Genomic DNA, 18,007 nt, shown 5'->3' with positions numbered 1-18,007 from the left:
ATAATTAAAAAAAAAAAAAAACAAAAATCGATTATTAATCAATCATGTTATAGACTTAATTCTAAAACCTGAAAATAAACAATAGCTAAAAGTAATTTAAGGATTCTCATAACTAAATCGCATAAGGGAAATATTCTGAAAATCGAGATTCTTGGAACAATTATTATACTCTAATTGGTTCCAGACACTGATTAATGATCGTGCTAACAAACGATGTTTTCGCTCCTGATCATTTCGGTTTCTTGAACATATTCATTACCGCGGATAATGTGCTTATTGTTGGGAAAAAGATGAGTGGCTATAAAATTATTACGATAGCCCCGAAAAGGTCCGCTTTCTTTATTCAACTTTGCTTCATTTTAAGCTTGTAATTTAAAAAGGACGAACCACAGTTTTTATAAAAAACTAGGAAATAATTACATAAAATCCAAAATAAGTCTGTTATGCATCATTTTGATTTATTTTCTTGCAGTTAATAACATCTTCCATTGTTTAAACAGGACGGTGAAATCCTACCAAGTCAGGATTCAGTAATGTTTCCCACTCCACGGAACCAAGATGCTGCTTTGGATGATGAAGTCACAGATCCATCACCAACAATGGAGTCATCTAAAAAGGTAATAAATATAAAATGTTAATTGCATTTAATATAAACGAAATTGCCAGAAAGCATAAAATCATAACTAACCAATATTTGAAGTGCTTATTCAAATCGAATATTCAAGTTGTGGAAACCACCGAACTGATCGAACTTACCCTAACTACTCAAAGTTTAAAACAACAAACAGAGTTTACGAGTATTTATCTTAAGACAAACATAAAACTTAGATGAAATTTCGAAATTAAATGCTCAATTCCACGTTCTTTATTAGCTTACTTTAATTATAACTCTTTGTAAAAAGTGTCCAAAGATTTTAATGATAAAAAAATCATTAGTGTAAAGATTTATTTTTTTCATGGTAGGTGGCGTCAATAAGTCAGCTGTCCTTCATGGTGAGGCCAGACAGCTTCGAACGAGGGCAGTTGAGGCTGACCTGTATATCTACTGTCCACTCAGTTTACAGCGAACAGGCAGAACTAGTTATCAACGAGGAACGTCCTCAAATTGCTTCAGTTCTTGGTACCAGAGACCGATCTTCAGGTAAGTTAAATTATTTAATTACAATATACTTTAATTGAAAACCGTCAAAATATCGTATCGTATCGCTATAAGTTTAAACCAGTATAAGTTCCAAGGTTTATAATGTGAATAAATATAAATCACTAATAATGTCATATATTTCGTACTATATTGTATGTTCGGTGTCAAATTTTAAAACAAAATTAAATTGGATTTACAAACAGTTAATACATAATAACAAGTCCATCAAAAGCAATCCACCATTATGCTAACGTCATAAATTATGTTCAGGAATAAAATAAATTCACGAAACGCATTTCGAGATGTGCAAAATTATATTGGAAATGTAATTTTACGCAGTAATTTTGTCGCCATGGTTTCAACGATATTCGACATTAATCACGAATAAATCTGTCAGAAGCTTTTTATGGATCACCTACGGTTCAGTGAACATATTCAATTCTTTGTTATAAGAATATACAATTTCAATGATTTTATTTAGATAGTGTCAATTATTTTAAAATTTAATTCAGTTGTTGATGTGAAGGTTTTAGAATTAGGTTCGAAAGACTTCAAGCATGTGATAATTCCTGAAGCCGATTGTTAAATATTTAAAGCAAACACAACGAGTGTATAGCAGAAAGCTTGTAATAATTCACTATCTATCCAATTTCTATCTTGTGATTCCTGAAGTTTCTTAGCTGTGCTAGTAAATCGACTGACTCTCAGATCGCGAAGAATTTTTATATTTCGATGTAAACACTGTCTTTGAATACGTAGAAAGCAAACCAATCCCGCTCTACAATTCAAATATTTACTGCAACTGACTTGCTCTGCAATTTTCTTGGAAAGAATTTTTGGGTTGAAATGCGACTGCTTCTCCCCGACTGAATAAATTCGTAAAAAATCGTTTTTACAATTTGCATGTAAATACCATTAAATGTTAAAGGAATACGTAATCATACTTATAAATGTGGTTTTTATATATTTTAATTTAACCTTTCTTCTAAATTGACGACTTTATGTAAATTTGTAGATTGGTTGGTTTTGAAATTATACACACATTCCTTGCGTTATATTAATTAGCCAGACCAGACAATAATTAATTTAAAGTTTGGAAAGCACTTCTCACACATATTTGGCAGCCGAAATCCTTGAACAATTTTAAATATCGTTTGAAAAATTATTTCCTATCAATTTCTAAATAAAAATATGTATATGTATTGAACTTGTGTTAAATAATTTATTTGAATTGTGTATAAATGTAAATTAATAGTTCTTATGTAATTGTTGATATCCATTTTCTCACTTAAAATAATCTTTTACCATAGGTCGAAAGACTTTGTGACCATTTGTTGATTGTTTCTTGTAACTCTTATGCTATCTGTTATTTATATGTTGTGCAATAAGCTATGTTAAATATATATTCGATTTAGGCGTTAGTCGTCAAGCGTTTGGTATAATAAGTAACTTCTTCCTTGGGATTCAACCTAGCTTTATACCAAAAATTTGGTTCAATGAAGCATATATACAATATATCCATGAAGCATAACAGACAGACAGAGTTGCTTTCGCGTTCGTAATATTGGTATAGATTATCAAAATTAATTGCTATAATATTTATTGGTAGAAAAACTTAACAACACTTGGTAATAAGGACTTTGTGCAACCCACCACCCACTCATCCGATATTCTACCGCCAAACAGCAATACATAGCATTATTGTGTTCCGGTTTAAAGAGTGATCGAGCCAGGGTAACTACTGATACAAGAAAAATAACATCATAGTTACCAAGGTTATTGACCAATTGGCAATGTAAGGTGTGATTAATATTTCCTTCATCACCAATGTCTATAGGCGGTGGTGGCCCATTTGCACGTCCACCATTACCAAAACGGTTTGACCCTGGATTTGATTCCAGGGCTCATGCCTGAAGACATCTAGCTCACCGCTACACCAACAAAACTTCCGTCTATACGTAGAAGACGTATCTGTAATATATAATTAATGACGTTAAATAAAATACAAAACTAATGAAACTATATAGTTTGCAAACAAAAACGATAAACGAACAGTCGAATTCATTGAAAATGGTACTCGACAAAACCTGATCGTAAACATTGTGCGTATTCGAACAAATCGGCTAGAATAAAGGTTTGCTTCAGCAGACCGTCATATATGCAGGCAATCACTCAAATATTTGCCGCTGTTAGCTTCCCTACTGTTTGTCGACTCTGAATATTCCGGTCGAATAAGCAAAGGTAATGTTTAGTATATGTGTAGACTATGTATCGGGCTGTTTGCTCAGCATTGCTGTGTGTAAATAGTACGGTGTTGGGTGAGCTGCTCACGTGTTCGATCCGTCGCCTTATCGGCTATATCATTACGGGTTCTGACAATGTATACATGATAACGCGCGAGGAAAATATAAAGCTAATGTTGTAAAACTCATTCCATTATTGGTTAGCGAGTTGTGAATAATAAAATATAAAGCAATGGTAGCTACTATTGGTATATATTAACGTATTATATCGTCATTGGTTCCGTTTTGTTACAATTTCGTAACGTTAACGTAACTTTTAACGTTCTAAATATAAAAGGCAATTTACACGTGGACGTAGAACTTTCCGAGAATATTTTTATTTGAAACATTGTAATTTGTCACACATGCAAATAGACACACGTATGTATTTTTTTCCTTTTTTGTCATATACTAGCTTTGCTATTCTATAAAAAGTGAACTTCGTATTTCACGCGGGAACCATTGAAAACCAACTTACAGTGATATATAATATAAGAAACTGTTACGTATCTTTTATATCCAAACACTATATGACTTTGATGATAGATATATATATGGATGTATGTATATATTCTGTGCAAAAATCATAAATGCCATGTCAACATTTTGACAATTTCTTCTGTTTACACTTATTGATTTGTTAACATTTATTTATAGAAGTGATAACTACCTGCCGATTTTCTTTCTATATTAAGAAATCAAAGTAACAATTCGTTAATCAGGCTTCAGCTTGGTAAAATACTTCTTCTAAAGAGATGATTAGCTTATTTACACAGGGTACCCCAGTACTATACGCAGCGCTGGATTTACACTTGGGGCACGTGGGGCTAGTGCCCAGAGCAGCAAAATTGAGAGATTGAGAATAAAAAAAAAATTCATGTTATCTTGCAAAATATGAGTAACTAATTAATTTTAATTTCTACGAACTTTTCATTTTATTTATTTAACGACTAGTTGTCGCCCGCGGCTTTGCTCGCGTTTAAGGAGTTGGTCGTTAGGTGTCAGGTTTAAAAAAAAATTCACTTCAACGCATTCTCAATTTAATAATATTCCGTTCAGTGGTTTGGCCTTGAAAGCTTAACAGAGATATCTTCGCATTTATTATTAATATAATAAATTTCTGTTATCTATTTTTCGTCTTAAAAATATTAGTATATTTATTTAGTACTCACTATAAATTTTACTACACAGAGATTCTACAAATAAACAATTCAAGTAATGATCAAACGAAAACACAAAATAACTAATGTTTCACAATACGTCAGATGTAGTTACTACATTAATACTTTTATTAAGCAAGTCAGTGACGAGAAAACACGAGATTTCAACCATCCAAATAGCATCTAACGCGCATAGCATACGGCCGCCGCGCATGCGCCTGTCAAGAGCATGTCGGTGACGCGAACCTATAAGATTTTCCTCTACTAAACAGTGCCCAACGCGACTAAAGAAGTTTACACTTCAATAATCTGTTCTAATAGAATAGATGCTGTATCGAAACTATCGACGTTATGTGAAATATTGATAATGGGGTGAATTTTTTATAGAGCCCATATGAAGCACTAAGATTGAATCCAAATCTGAATTTTGGTTAAATACATGTGATAGGATATCAACTGAACAAATGTTTTCTTACGATATTTCCCTTCACAGCCGAGCGTGAAATGAACTATTTACATGAATTATGATCATTAAACTAAATGATGCTTTCCCCGATTTAAGCATGCAAATATTAATTATAATTCACTGTTTACTATTGCTATCAAATAAAATATTTTTGTGTTAATGCTAACACAATTACAGTCGGTATTTATTTCGAGCTACATTATAGCATTTAAATAAAAAAATAAGAAGACATTGTTTATAAAAATACTGGATATGACAACCAATATCCATTATATTCTTCCATATCAACAAGACCTTTTTTATCCTAGAAAATAATTGGCGGGAACAGCCTATCAACATAGCCGTATCAAGCAAAATTTTTGTTCATTAATCCAGATATTCTGTGGTTTTATCCAGAATAAGCTGCAAGAAACAGCTAATATTTATATAAAATTTTCCACCTCAAAACTAATAACGCAAACAAACAAGCATAAAAGTTCTATCGAACAAGTCTACGAAGTTTTAATCCTTACTCAACATAGACAATGATATTATTGACGCCACCTTGCATTACTTCCAACGCTTATACACAAAGTTCCGAATGCGAACAAAGTTGTCGCGAATGTCGAAGTTGGTACTAATTAAATTGTTTATAACACTGCATAGTTCACGCGCGAGCTACAACTCATGGTTGATTGTATAATCATATTCAAAGTTTATAACTTTTTTAACAATTTTCGTTCCACAAACTGTGAACTGAAAATCAACGTTAACAATATTTGTAAATGTGTGAGTGCTTTTGTTTGTCTGGATGTGTGTGTCTGGAATTTTCATACGATTAAATAGTGTGAAACTTTAAGCAGAGATTTAGGACGATTGTCAAACACTTTTGCGATTATAAAAGGATTATTTATAGATATTGTTAATGCAATGATTTAAAAACGATAAAATATTGAATATTTACTTATTATTAGAGGATCTTAGAGCATTTTTAAAGATAATTTAAAGTTGAGGGAAACAAGCAAAAACAAGCTTACTTTGAAAATTTTCATGACAGCAATATGTGGATATTTTTTTAATATAGCACAGAAGGAAGACGAGAAATTTGATGTTTAATGACAATAGACCATTCAAATATAATCTAAATGAAAGTATTTTTAATAAAAAATTAGGAATTGTTTGAAGTGTAATTGAGTTGAAAATTATCGAAAATTATTTTAGAAGTAGTCGAACTCTTATTCTTTATTAAATCTTGTATTGATTATGAACACTGGAAAGAGAATTTGTTTCTTTCGTCAGTCTATTATGTTTCACCATTATTATAATAGAGGTCATATTGGACTATAACTGAAGGAATAAAACATGATGTAGTTCCACATTTAAAAAAAGTATTATTCTTAAAAAAAAATAATTAATTAATTAGTTATATTAAATGGATTTTCTCCAAAGAAATAGTTCAAGGTCACATCATATAACGTATATGCACAAACCTATAAAATACGGAACATAATTAATTTTACTCCAACTTCGAAACCATGTATTTGGTGAAAGGGCTCTTTGCAAGCCCGTCATAGGTACCACCTACATATCAGAGGTTCTACCAAATCAAACACCAACTGAACTAACCAAACAACAATATTCAGTATTATTGTATTTCAGTTTGAAGGGTGAGAGAGCCAGTGCAACTACAGGTACAAGGGACATAACATCTTAGTTCCCAAGGTTGGTGGCGCATTGGCGATGGAAGGAATGGTTAATATTTCTTACAGCGCCATTGTACATAGGCGGTGGTGATCACTTAACATCAGGTAATTTTGCTCGTACGCATACCTAAATATTAAAAAAAAGTATTTATATATATACTCTTGTTGTATAAGGTTAATTATGATTCTACCGGACCGGAAATTAAACACGAACCATAAATATTTAAATACCCCCACCAAAACCACGACTATAAGTAATATATCACATATTTGTAAATTTTAAAAGGACTGACAAAAATATATTTAAAGCCGAAACACTAAATCTATACTAAAGTATAGCTATTGAAAACTAGGCATAGCGAGTGCACTTTATAAAATTGCAAACATTCCCCAACATATCAATCACATGAATGTTAGCAAAAAGCATAGAGTATCCTTATTTTATGCTAATTGTTAAATATGTAAACAAAGGAAATATGTCATTTGTTTTAAATATGTGAACATAAATAAACTTTACCTTGTAAAGGAATACTCAGATTCGTTTGAAATTGTCTTAATGAAGCTGGAACTGAATATCCAACCTTATTTACCATAGACAATTATGATGTTAACGTCACCTTGCATTATTTCCAACGCTTATAGACAAAGTTTCGAATTCTGGAGTTGCAGCTGACGAAGTTGCTACTAATTAAATTGTTTATAACAGCAAGGTTCACACGTTGGAAAGTAAATCCGCATGGTCGAGTTTCTGAATATTAAACAATGAAATATTTGTTGAAATATTCGATTTGAATATGATTTCACATTAATTACATTACTATTATACATTAAATATTTAAAAAAACCGCCACATTGATTTAGCGGTTAGCTCATAAAACTGTTGTTTCACAGATCGGGTCGATAGAATTTATTAGGATTTAGTGTATAAGACACATTTCGATTTATTGCTCGATCAGAAAAAACTGCAAAATAAAATTAAGGGGACTAGAGAACTCAGATGTGTTTACTCATTCTACGCTATCAATGAGTACCTCCAGTGAGATAGGTTTTCTTTACCGTTTTACCGTTTATGATTGGTTTCGAAACGCAATTTCTGGCGCCGTAAACCTTGTGTAGATGAAATATAAACATACCCATTTCCAAAAAAAGCATTGTCATTACAGATATTGAAACTGTTCTTCCAATAAATGCACAATCTACAAGCGACTTGAAGCTCGACGAGCCACAAATTCCGTGTAAATTTTATGTATCTAGTATTGAAAGAGTAATTTGAATACACATAATGTAAACACAAGTTGTAAAGAATTGAAAGAACCTGGGAAGCGACTGTGATATATTTTCCGTATAGCTCCAATCACACTCGTGCAGGAAGAAACAACTGACAAAACATATGTTTTAAATGTACTGTGTCGCACAAGTGTGGCCATTGCTTTACAAAATTATTTGCAGTTACTCAAATTAATTGAATCTTAAGAAAATAATAAACGTAAGTAAAACAGTATTATATAATAATAAAGACGTTTTTAATACAAAGATCATATTTAAACGTTTCTTTTCACGGAGAATTTTATATTATAATTTCAGATTTACAAGTATAATTGACCAAAGTGATAATTTCTAATAAAAATCTTTTTCCTCAAAGTCTACGGAGATTTCCTTAAGTCCAACACTAACTTGTATTTATATCTGTTTAAAGGTAGTAGAAAAACGTGTTAAGAAACGAATTAATAAAGTAAATTTATGATAAAAGTTCAAAAACGAAAATAATAATTAAATATTCATTACGTGGAGTTACCGCGTTTTCTCCCCTTCAAGAAAAATCCTTGGATGCTTTAATTTTTTTTTTATATTTAGAGATTGCTTTTGTTGGGTAAATTCGATATCGATGTTTCTTACTTGTCGATTTTCAGGCAGGTAGGTGGTAGCTTCACTGTATATAGTTTGTTGAATGACGATTCAAAAGTCCTTGTAAAAGCCTATTTGAATAAAATATATTTTGATTTTGAATTTAATGTTGATAGTTACACATCATAATTAAATAAATCATATAAACACTATTTTTAGTCGTTTTTTGTATTATATTTGTTTGTTGATGGCTCTGTGTAAACCGAGCTTAATATTTACCATGCACTCACCAGTTTTTCTACCACCAAACTCTTTATTTTAGATGTGCCAAGGCATTTACAAGTAAAAGTTATAGATACCATAATGATGGAGTATTAACGTTGTAAGAAAAGTATTATATTTGTAATAGGAGATGTTTCCTAAGGTAACTAAACACCACCTGGTGGCACATTTTCCTATCACACACAGACGGAAAAATCAATCTAGGAATGACGAAATCCGCCTGTCAAACTTTTGACAATAAACAGATATTCAATACAGAATATCACCGAATTGGTCTCGTATGCTTGAGTTCTGCGGTCAGATATTTTACACCTACATATATGATAAAAATATATTAATATAATATTTCAGTGAATGAACTTAACGATATTTGTTATTTACCATTATAATAAATCTATGTTTTTCAAGTTTAAAAAAATATTTTTAAATTTATTGGTAACGTAGTAATAAATGAAATATTAACTGTTCAGCTTAACGGTAGCCTTTACATCGAGCTTATCCGCAAATAAAAAGAAAATTCAGCTGAGAGCCATTGACAGCTCTTGCGCCTGATTTTTTTTTTTTGTATTATACATATTTGCAAAGTTTAAAGTTGAACTTTTACCTAAAATACCATTTTAAAACATATTATTATGTATTTTTTACTTCATCAAAGTAAGGAACGGTAGAGATTTCATTAATTACTTAATATTTGTATTGAACCATTTGATAAGAAATCCAAAATATAATTAATATAAACCACACAATTTTCACAACAATTAAAATTTAAAATACACCATACTAATCCAGTATCTTCATAATCAAACAAGATAATGGAAACCGGATTTGCCTTGCCTTTTGTTCTGAATGAAATCAGTCCTTGATGAGATAGGTCAAAATTAATTAAACCGATATCGATATCGCAAACGTCGCATCACTATCGCCACCATTAACGCTATTACGCTAATGATACGCCAGCGCAACGCCCTCTAAATTACAAAACAAAGCTTTTTAATTAAGATATTTCTTTCTTGTAAATTCGTTAATTCCTTTGAACTGAGCTATGTATCGTGGTTCTTATTATTAATTTTATTTATGTCTTTCATTTCATTTGAATGAATAAAGCTAAAATTTACATTTTTTTTATAATATAGGAAAGGAAACGATCAAATGGGAAAAGTTGGAAATCTTGTCTCAAGTTTGACCATGTGGAATGTTAGACTCAAGTATTATTACGTATATACGTAATTATATATGACGTAGCGTTGATAATTTCAGAGAGAGATTTAGTATTAATCATAGTTCGATTATTTTTAATGACGTTCGTGTTGATCAATTAATTGTATCCGGTCTGATAATTATTGTGATTTTTGTGATGACATATTGTTTATTTGTTATCGAATATCAATGTTAAGAGCGGGTAGTCCCGAACGTTTTATGACATATTACTCTAGTTTGTCATAAAACATGCTGACGGCTGATTCATTCAACTTGTCGCCGTCGCACAAGGCAGACACTTTCTAACCTATTGACACTCAATCTAATGTAATCAAGCTAACCGTATTACATTTTGTGTATTTGTACTGGGAAATTAATTAATAGTGTTCTAAACAATTACAACGCATCTTTATTTTTGATATTCTGCCATTATCACGCCCACCATGGATGTTAACAGCCAAGAACTTTTTAAAGGCCCTTCTGATGATCCGACATATACGTATAGAATGGAAATTTTATATCAGTTATTAACTTCATTATACAATAAAGGTTTTATTTCCAATGCTTGCAGATACAGGGAAACGACCTACAGAGAATATCCTTTGAAGATATTCCTAGTGACAATTATCAGATTTTTAGAAAATAGGTCGATCATCAAGTTTATGATAAAATACACAAATAAATGTTAACGCAATTCAAGCCTGTTGCGTGTAAAATTAAAATAGCTTAAGAGTCTAATTGAAGTTAGTTATAAAAATTAAAAATTACAGGAAATATTTAACATATATATTTATCATAAATAGGTAGAATACTACCACCAAACAGCAATACTTAGAATTATATTATATTGTATTTCGGTTCTTTAAACCGTGAATGAGGGATCCAGTGTAACTGGCGCAAACGGTATATCATATCAAAATCCAAATCAAAATATACTTTATTCAAGTACCTTTTACAAGCAATTTTAAATCGTCATTTAACAAACTAAATTAAGTGAAGCTACAACCGGTTCGGAATGTAGATTCTACCGAGAATAACCGGGAAGAAACTCAGTAGTTACTCTTTATCCCCATCAACATCTTAATCCCCTGTTTTGGTACCGTTGGCAATGTAATATTATTCTTTATATAATAGTTATTCTTTTTTATCATCGGTGGTGACCATCAGGTGGCGCATTTGCTGGTCTGACTTAAAAAACAAAACCTTAAACAGCAAAATGAGCTAAAACCACTTGAAAACACAATTCAACAAAAAGGTTATGAGTCATTTTAAATTTAACAACTAATAATTACAATGTTTTGTAACGGAAAATAACGAAAAAGAAAAAAGTTAAACATTTCTTCAAACCTTTTTATAGCATTGAAAAAATTCCCATTTTCAAACAAACGTTTAATAAAACTATTGTTGAATAAATCGTTCCCTCGGTACGTAATGTGAATACTTACGGATTATTGCATTTTTTAAACTCACGAAGCGTAGCTAGTGTTGCCATATGTCTAGTTAATCCGAGATTGTCCTAGAGTTTTTTGTTTTATACATGGTAAAGTAAAATTTATTGACGTTAAACTTCGACAGAAAAACTTCAAGGTTGACTGTGTTTAACATTTCACTATGAAACCTTTTCTGTCGAATAGTATTTCTTTCTTTTATGAAAAAATAAATAAGCCTTAATATTTTGTATTTACACAATATATCTATTGTTGATATATAAATATATATTTTTTTGTGTATTTATGTAAATATATGTTGATATATAAATATATATTTTTTTGTTATAAACGCTGAACATATTTTCACAATGATATGAAAAGGATATCCTGAAAATTGTTACCTTAAATCTGGAAACCCTATCCTCGGCGTTAGGTAATTGATTTTGTTTATTTTCACAGGTGGCAAGGATACCGTGTATTACAAATATCTCATACAACTTATCGCATTTGTAACAGTTTTTTTTATTCTTTTTAGTATTATGAAAGTGAAAACGAAGAGAAATAACAGAATACTATAATTTTTTATTCTATTTGTTGACAAGTATTGATTTTGGCTGACAATTTGATTTATTTAAAGCCTATGAATGTTCCACTAGCCCGAGTAGTAGAGGCCGCCTGTCCTTTTTGGGCGAACGCTCGGTGCTCATACACCACGCTGGGAACAGCGTGTGTGGATGCGTACCAAGCTTAGTGGTAGCGCACGAAGGTAGCGACAATCTGAGTTGGAAAACTCAGATTTATGGATACATAAGTGGGTATTTTCGTAACACATGTAGGTTACCTAACTATGTGTTCCTTCATCGCCGAACACCAGATGAAATTGAATACACGGAAGCTCTATTAGTTAACACTAATATATTAATACGAAATTTGGATAAGATGTTAAACAGAAATCGGCATTTGGGGTTTACTAGAAACTGATATTTTCTGATTCTGATTCTGTGTCGTTATGTAGCATTCAAAGTCCTCAGTTTTTATTTCTGCAATACTTAACAACTAGCAATTAATCCTATACTATGTATAGCTGTTGAAAGGTCTTAAGAGCAAAAAAAGTTTTTATAAAATTATAAGTCTCTTAATCTCAATTTACTTTTTTCCAATTTATATGTTATCCGGCACAGCAGCATAACCATTGGTACTGCAAGAAGTATTAAACAACTTCTTAAGACATCGATGTGCCGTAGTTAGCGACACGTCGCTGTAAGTGGTTACGTCCCTTGGGCAGGTAATTACACTGACTTACCCTTCAAACCGGAACTACTAGACTATTGATTGTTTGACTGTGGAATAACTCATGACTGCTGAGGCAACCACTGAGGCGAGTTCTACTAATTAATTACTAGTTCCATTAATAAAACTTTATATCTTAGGTGTTACCTACTCGACTCGACTCGACTTCTACCGTAATTGATGAAGTGCAATTTAGTTATCGGCCATTTATGGCATAAATTTACATCGTCACATCAACATGACCTACAAATTTTGAAAAAATGAAAACGTAAACATTTGATATTTAAAAAATCATTTAAAAGAGGTTTCATCACTTTGGCGTCAAATTTAGATGAGTGACTTGCATTTTACAATGAAATGAAATCAAAACAGAAACTGTCATAGGTTTCGATCTTCCTAAAAAATATTTTGAATAAACTCGAAGTTTCGCGAGAGACCCACTAGTATAATTTATTGTCTGTAAGTAATCAAATATAATTACGCGTTCTGCCATCAATTTTGAAAATCGATTTTCGAACATAACACATTCATTTTAAATGTCACCCATTCACTATGCGCGTAAACGCTCCCACCTGACATACAATCAAACCACGATGTAAAACAGTTTGACTAACATCGGATGCCTCCCTCGAGAATTAATTTCCGACGTGGACGATAATGAAGCGTTTCGGGTCATTTGCGTCGATATTCCAATGCCGTTTAGCAAAATGAGCGCCGCAGCAAATTTGCTGAACGCATCCGTGCTCCGTTTCAACTCACACACGACTGTTATTGCATCGCTGTGAAGCGCTCGAAATTCAAACGATCGTTTTTATTATCCAGCCATTTTTATTATTTGTTATGATATACAAACTCTTCGATATTATATGATAAAAAAAGCTTTCAAATAAACAATCCTCGTATATTTTAAGGTTTTTTGAATATGTATTATGCTATGAGCGAAAATACTTTATATGCTTGCTTTCATAAACATTGCGTATAGGCTGGCAGGATTTTAATAAAGCCGTTTTTTGATAAAAAAAATGTTATATTTTCATCTTCATCAGCATAAAAACAATCTGCCTTTCATCCGCAGATGTGGATTTGTTTTATTATATATTTTTCACTTAATACATTTTCATAATTTATTTCTTTCATATACAGTGATAGATATTATTCGAAGAAAAATTGCTTATAATACGTATACTACCAAGCTTTTAATTTTTTATCAAATTAATAAATATATCATTCGTAAAAATATAATAATAAGTAGATAAAACTAGTTACACTATTTAGTAAGGATAGCTCAGTGATCATATGGATATTAATCGAAGGTCATAAGTTCCAATTCGGTAGATAACAAAATTATTAGTTATCCAAACTTTTTAACTAAATAATTTGATATAGCAGTATTTAATTAACTTGATGAAATGATCTAAATTTTTTGCATTTTTCTTTTACTTTTCTTATAGTATGTAGGTCACAGGTATAGCCGAGGTATTTTTTTTAACCATATCTGGCATTGTCAATGTCCTTTAGGAACTGAGATGTTATGTGCCTGTACTTGCACTGATTCTTCTCAAAATTTAATCTAATAATATCATTTTATTGATGTCTCTTGTGTGTTGGCTTGTGGCTTGGCGTTGTAGCCGTCTCAGCACCACGTTCTCGTAACTGTAAACCTAAACAGTACTCCATAATAATGCTATATAAAAATCTATATTGTAGATTAAATACTAAATACATTGGCATAATTACCATTTAAAGTAAAATATCAATACAAAGAATACAAAGTATTGCTGTTAATTTAACAATTACTGCGAAAAGGTTGTAGCTATAAAGACAGTAATCAAACATAGAACCTTGTAATAAGAACAGCTTCACTATATGAATAATCTCTTAAACTTACCGCAGATCACGATATGTCATAACGTAATACGGTAATACGTGACATTGACTATTATGATTATTATATTAAAGGGTCAAAATAGTATATCACTGTAAGTCGGTTGTTATCATTTCACAAAAATATATACGAATTAAGTTCTTCTGATAGCACTGTAATAAATGTTGTTTATGTTACAAGGAAATGAATTCGGATTTAATTCGAGTGATACCGATTCAATCGAATTCTCGATATCAATTTAGAATCAATTTGCGTCACGGGCTTTGATTCCGTTTGGTCTATCCGCGTATTCTAAAGCATGTGCGTAAATACGTACTGAATTTCATTGAGTGTTATAAACTAGAAACTTCTTCGACTATATATACATACATTAACATGACAATAATGGATACAAATTATATGTATATATATATTCAGTCCCTATATACACGCATGTATATGCTCGGGATGATCGCAGGATTAACCCGCGCGAAATTAAAAAAAGGATAATTCATGTCCTTTTCCCGGTATTCGAACTATCTACATAGCAAAATTTCATCTAAATCGGTTCAGTGGTTCGAGCGTGAAGAGGTAACAGATAGAGTATCCACAAATAAACATTCGTAGCCTTATTAATTATTAAATAAGACGTGCAAATTAGCCACCTGATGGTATGTGGCCACCACCACCCATAGACAATAACGCTGTAAGAAATATTAACAATTCCTTACATCGCCAATGCGCTATCGACTTTAGAAACAATGTTATGTCCCTTGTGCCAGTTATTGCCACTGGCTCATTCATCCTTCAAATCGGAACCCAACAATGCTGAGTGCTGTTTGGCGATAACTACCCAGATTGGCTTCCAAATTCGTACCACCAAGTAAATTTTATAGTATTCAAATTATTTGTGTCGCAGTTATTTGGAAATTAATTTAACAATGTATATTGAGAATTGGCTATAGTTGCGTAGTAATCAACGTTGTTCGAGTAGCTTCATTGTTAATTTTCACGAGTACTGGTTCACAAAATTCATATACGTCATAGTAGGTAAAATATTAAAGGTTTAATGGAGGTTATTGTTTTAATAAAATATGATGATATTGTGCTTCTTACAGTGATCGACAGGAAAAATCAATATTTTTTTTCTGGGAAAATCCGAAATTCGATGCTGCATAGGTTATAGCCTAAGTTTATATATTACCCTACCCCTAGGTATTGGAGGCTAGCATCGGGGCGTCATAGGGACATGCATAAGCGATCTTGTAACGTCCCCCAAAACAGAGTGGGTACCGGTGGATTTTTAGTATTCCCGTACCGTAGGTATTTCCAGCGCCGGCTAGTCCAACAACCACATTCATGTAGGGAAACGCAAAAATACGTTTTTCCATGCAGGAAAAGAAAGTTGCAGCTGAAACATAAATATAATATTTTTTGAGTTATAGATTTTTGTAGGTATCTTGTCAGTATTTCGCTTTAACAAATGGGTTCACGTTGTAGGCTAAGTATTTATATATAAAATACATTTTAAGTATTCGTAAAGCAAGTTATAACTTGGACCATCGCTGAACGCAACAGTAGTGTTCCCCACTCTATTTGCATCACACAACATTTAGGACGAATTTTCCCAAATTTCGAATTCCGAGCCAAGCTTTTACCGCGTTTAATTTAAACACTTTAATTAAATCCGAAAATTGACGTGTATTTTTACACCACGATATATTCTCAGAGTGTAACGAGCGAGTAAAACTAAAATTAAATTTGCCTTTTTTTAACTGAATACTTTAAATACAAAAGAAAAACATTTTGTTTTAACAACTTTATAATATACTAGTACCTTTATGTGTTTTTTTATAAATTCCTCGCGAGACTGCTTGACGCTACATAAAACTTCGGCTCTAAACTCAGAGAAATTTACTTCTTGGCAGTGTTACAAAGGAAATACAATTTATCCAGCTCTATTTTACAGAAAAGTTAAGCTGTAAGCGACACATAAATACGTAATCTAAATGCGGGACGCGAAAAAACTACTCGTACGTTAAAAATCACCTAAAAAAGTAACTTTCGACTGTTGAATGAAAATCACAACATTTCTCACAGAGTAAGAATTGGAATTAGACAAATTCGTTTGTTAAATTAAGGCAATTTCGAATAGGGAACGGATTCGATTAAGGTTAAATCTGTCGGTCGGGAAAATTGTAGATTTTCCTTAGGTTTCGCGAACTCCTCCGGCACGTGATTGGACGAAACAGAAAGTGTATTTATTTCTAATTTGATTTTAAATTGGATACAAATAGACGTCGACTTTACGTTTAATCCGAGGATATGTACTCGTATTTGGATTAACGAATAAAGTGATCAATTGGAAAATTTTGAACGAATGTATATAATGTACCTTGTCAGTATCTGTCAGGTGTAAAAAATCTAATTGTATATTAAATTGATTTCATATAAAAACAAAACAAGCGCAAAAGTGCGTTTACATAGAAATATATACACATCTCACGCTTATACTGGATAAATATTTTTCAAACTGTCAATAATATGTTAACAATGGAATTAATGTAATGTAAAAATATATAATGTAAAATTAATGTAAAAATAAATGAATGTTGAGTCTTTTTTTACCACTAAGATAATAAATATAAAAAAAAAAACAAATATAATTGCAATAAATTAAACACAACCCACACATTATTATAAATTAAGTGACTTAAATTTGTAATATAAACATTGCAATGATGTAGATAAAATAGGAAAAATGAATTATTTTATAATCTGTTTGTGCACTGACAGATATAGAAATAGCTGTCAGTGCTGGTATCATTCAATCTTGGCTTTACATAAATAATAACTTTTCTCTTAGGATTCAAAGAGATCCCAGGTTAAACTCTATTTCCCTACAGACTAAACACAACGCAATGAAAATAAAGCGAATAATGTACGTACATTTGATTCTTATTTCAAAAATAAAAAGTACATTTTATATTATTTTTACCGGACTTCAAACCAAGGAGTTTATCCATTCAGCTTGTTAAGTCGGCTTTAGTCGAAGCAAAGCAAGACAAATCTGTTTAGATATGAAAACCGACTTCAAAAGTGACCTATTCGGTTTTGTAAATATTTAAATACTAGTCGTAAGCCCGATGAAATATCTCACCTGAAACGTTATATAGACACCGAGTTTTCTTAACTATTAGATTTTTTTAGTAACACGTAGTGCCCATGGCCGCATTTTTCACTGATCTTGGGCTCAGTGCACAATCTGTGTAATCCTGCTTACATACGTTCCATTATATGTACATTTCTGTGCAAAATTTCATCCTGTTTGAGTTTAAAGTTAAGTTTAAGTATTAATTGTTTTGGTA

General features: G+C 31.6%; 1 protein-coding gene across 1 annotated transcript in view; it reads left to right on the top strand.

Annotated features, from left to right (window-relative positions):
• Positions 1 to 18,007, top strand: part of LOC113393448 (uncharacterized) — a 299,052-nt gene that overhangs the window by 256,802 nt on the left and 24,243 nt on the right. Inside the window, exons 7-8 of the mRNA XM_026630334.2 lie at positions 501 to 617; positions 964 to 1,141. Coding sequence (XP_026486119.1) covers positions 501 to 617; positions 964 to 1,141 — 295 coding nt within the window. The remainder of the gene's footprint in view (positions 1 to 500; positions 618 to 963; positions 1,142 to 18,007) is intronic.

The sequence above is a fragment of the Vanessa tameamea genome, chromosome 6 (genome assembly GCF_037043105.1).
Source record: "Vanessa tameamea isolate UH-Manoa-2023 chromosome 6, ilVanTame1 primary haplotype, whole genome shotgun sequence".
Classification (NCBI taxonomy): Eukaryota; Metazoa; Arthropoda; class Insecta; order Lepidoptera; family Nymphalidae; genus Vanessa; species Vanessa tameamea.
Note: the sequence above shows the minus strand (reverse complement) of the source record. Positions and strands in the feature narration are given on the sequence as shown.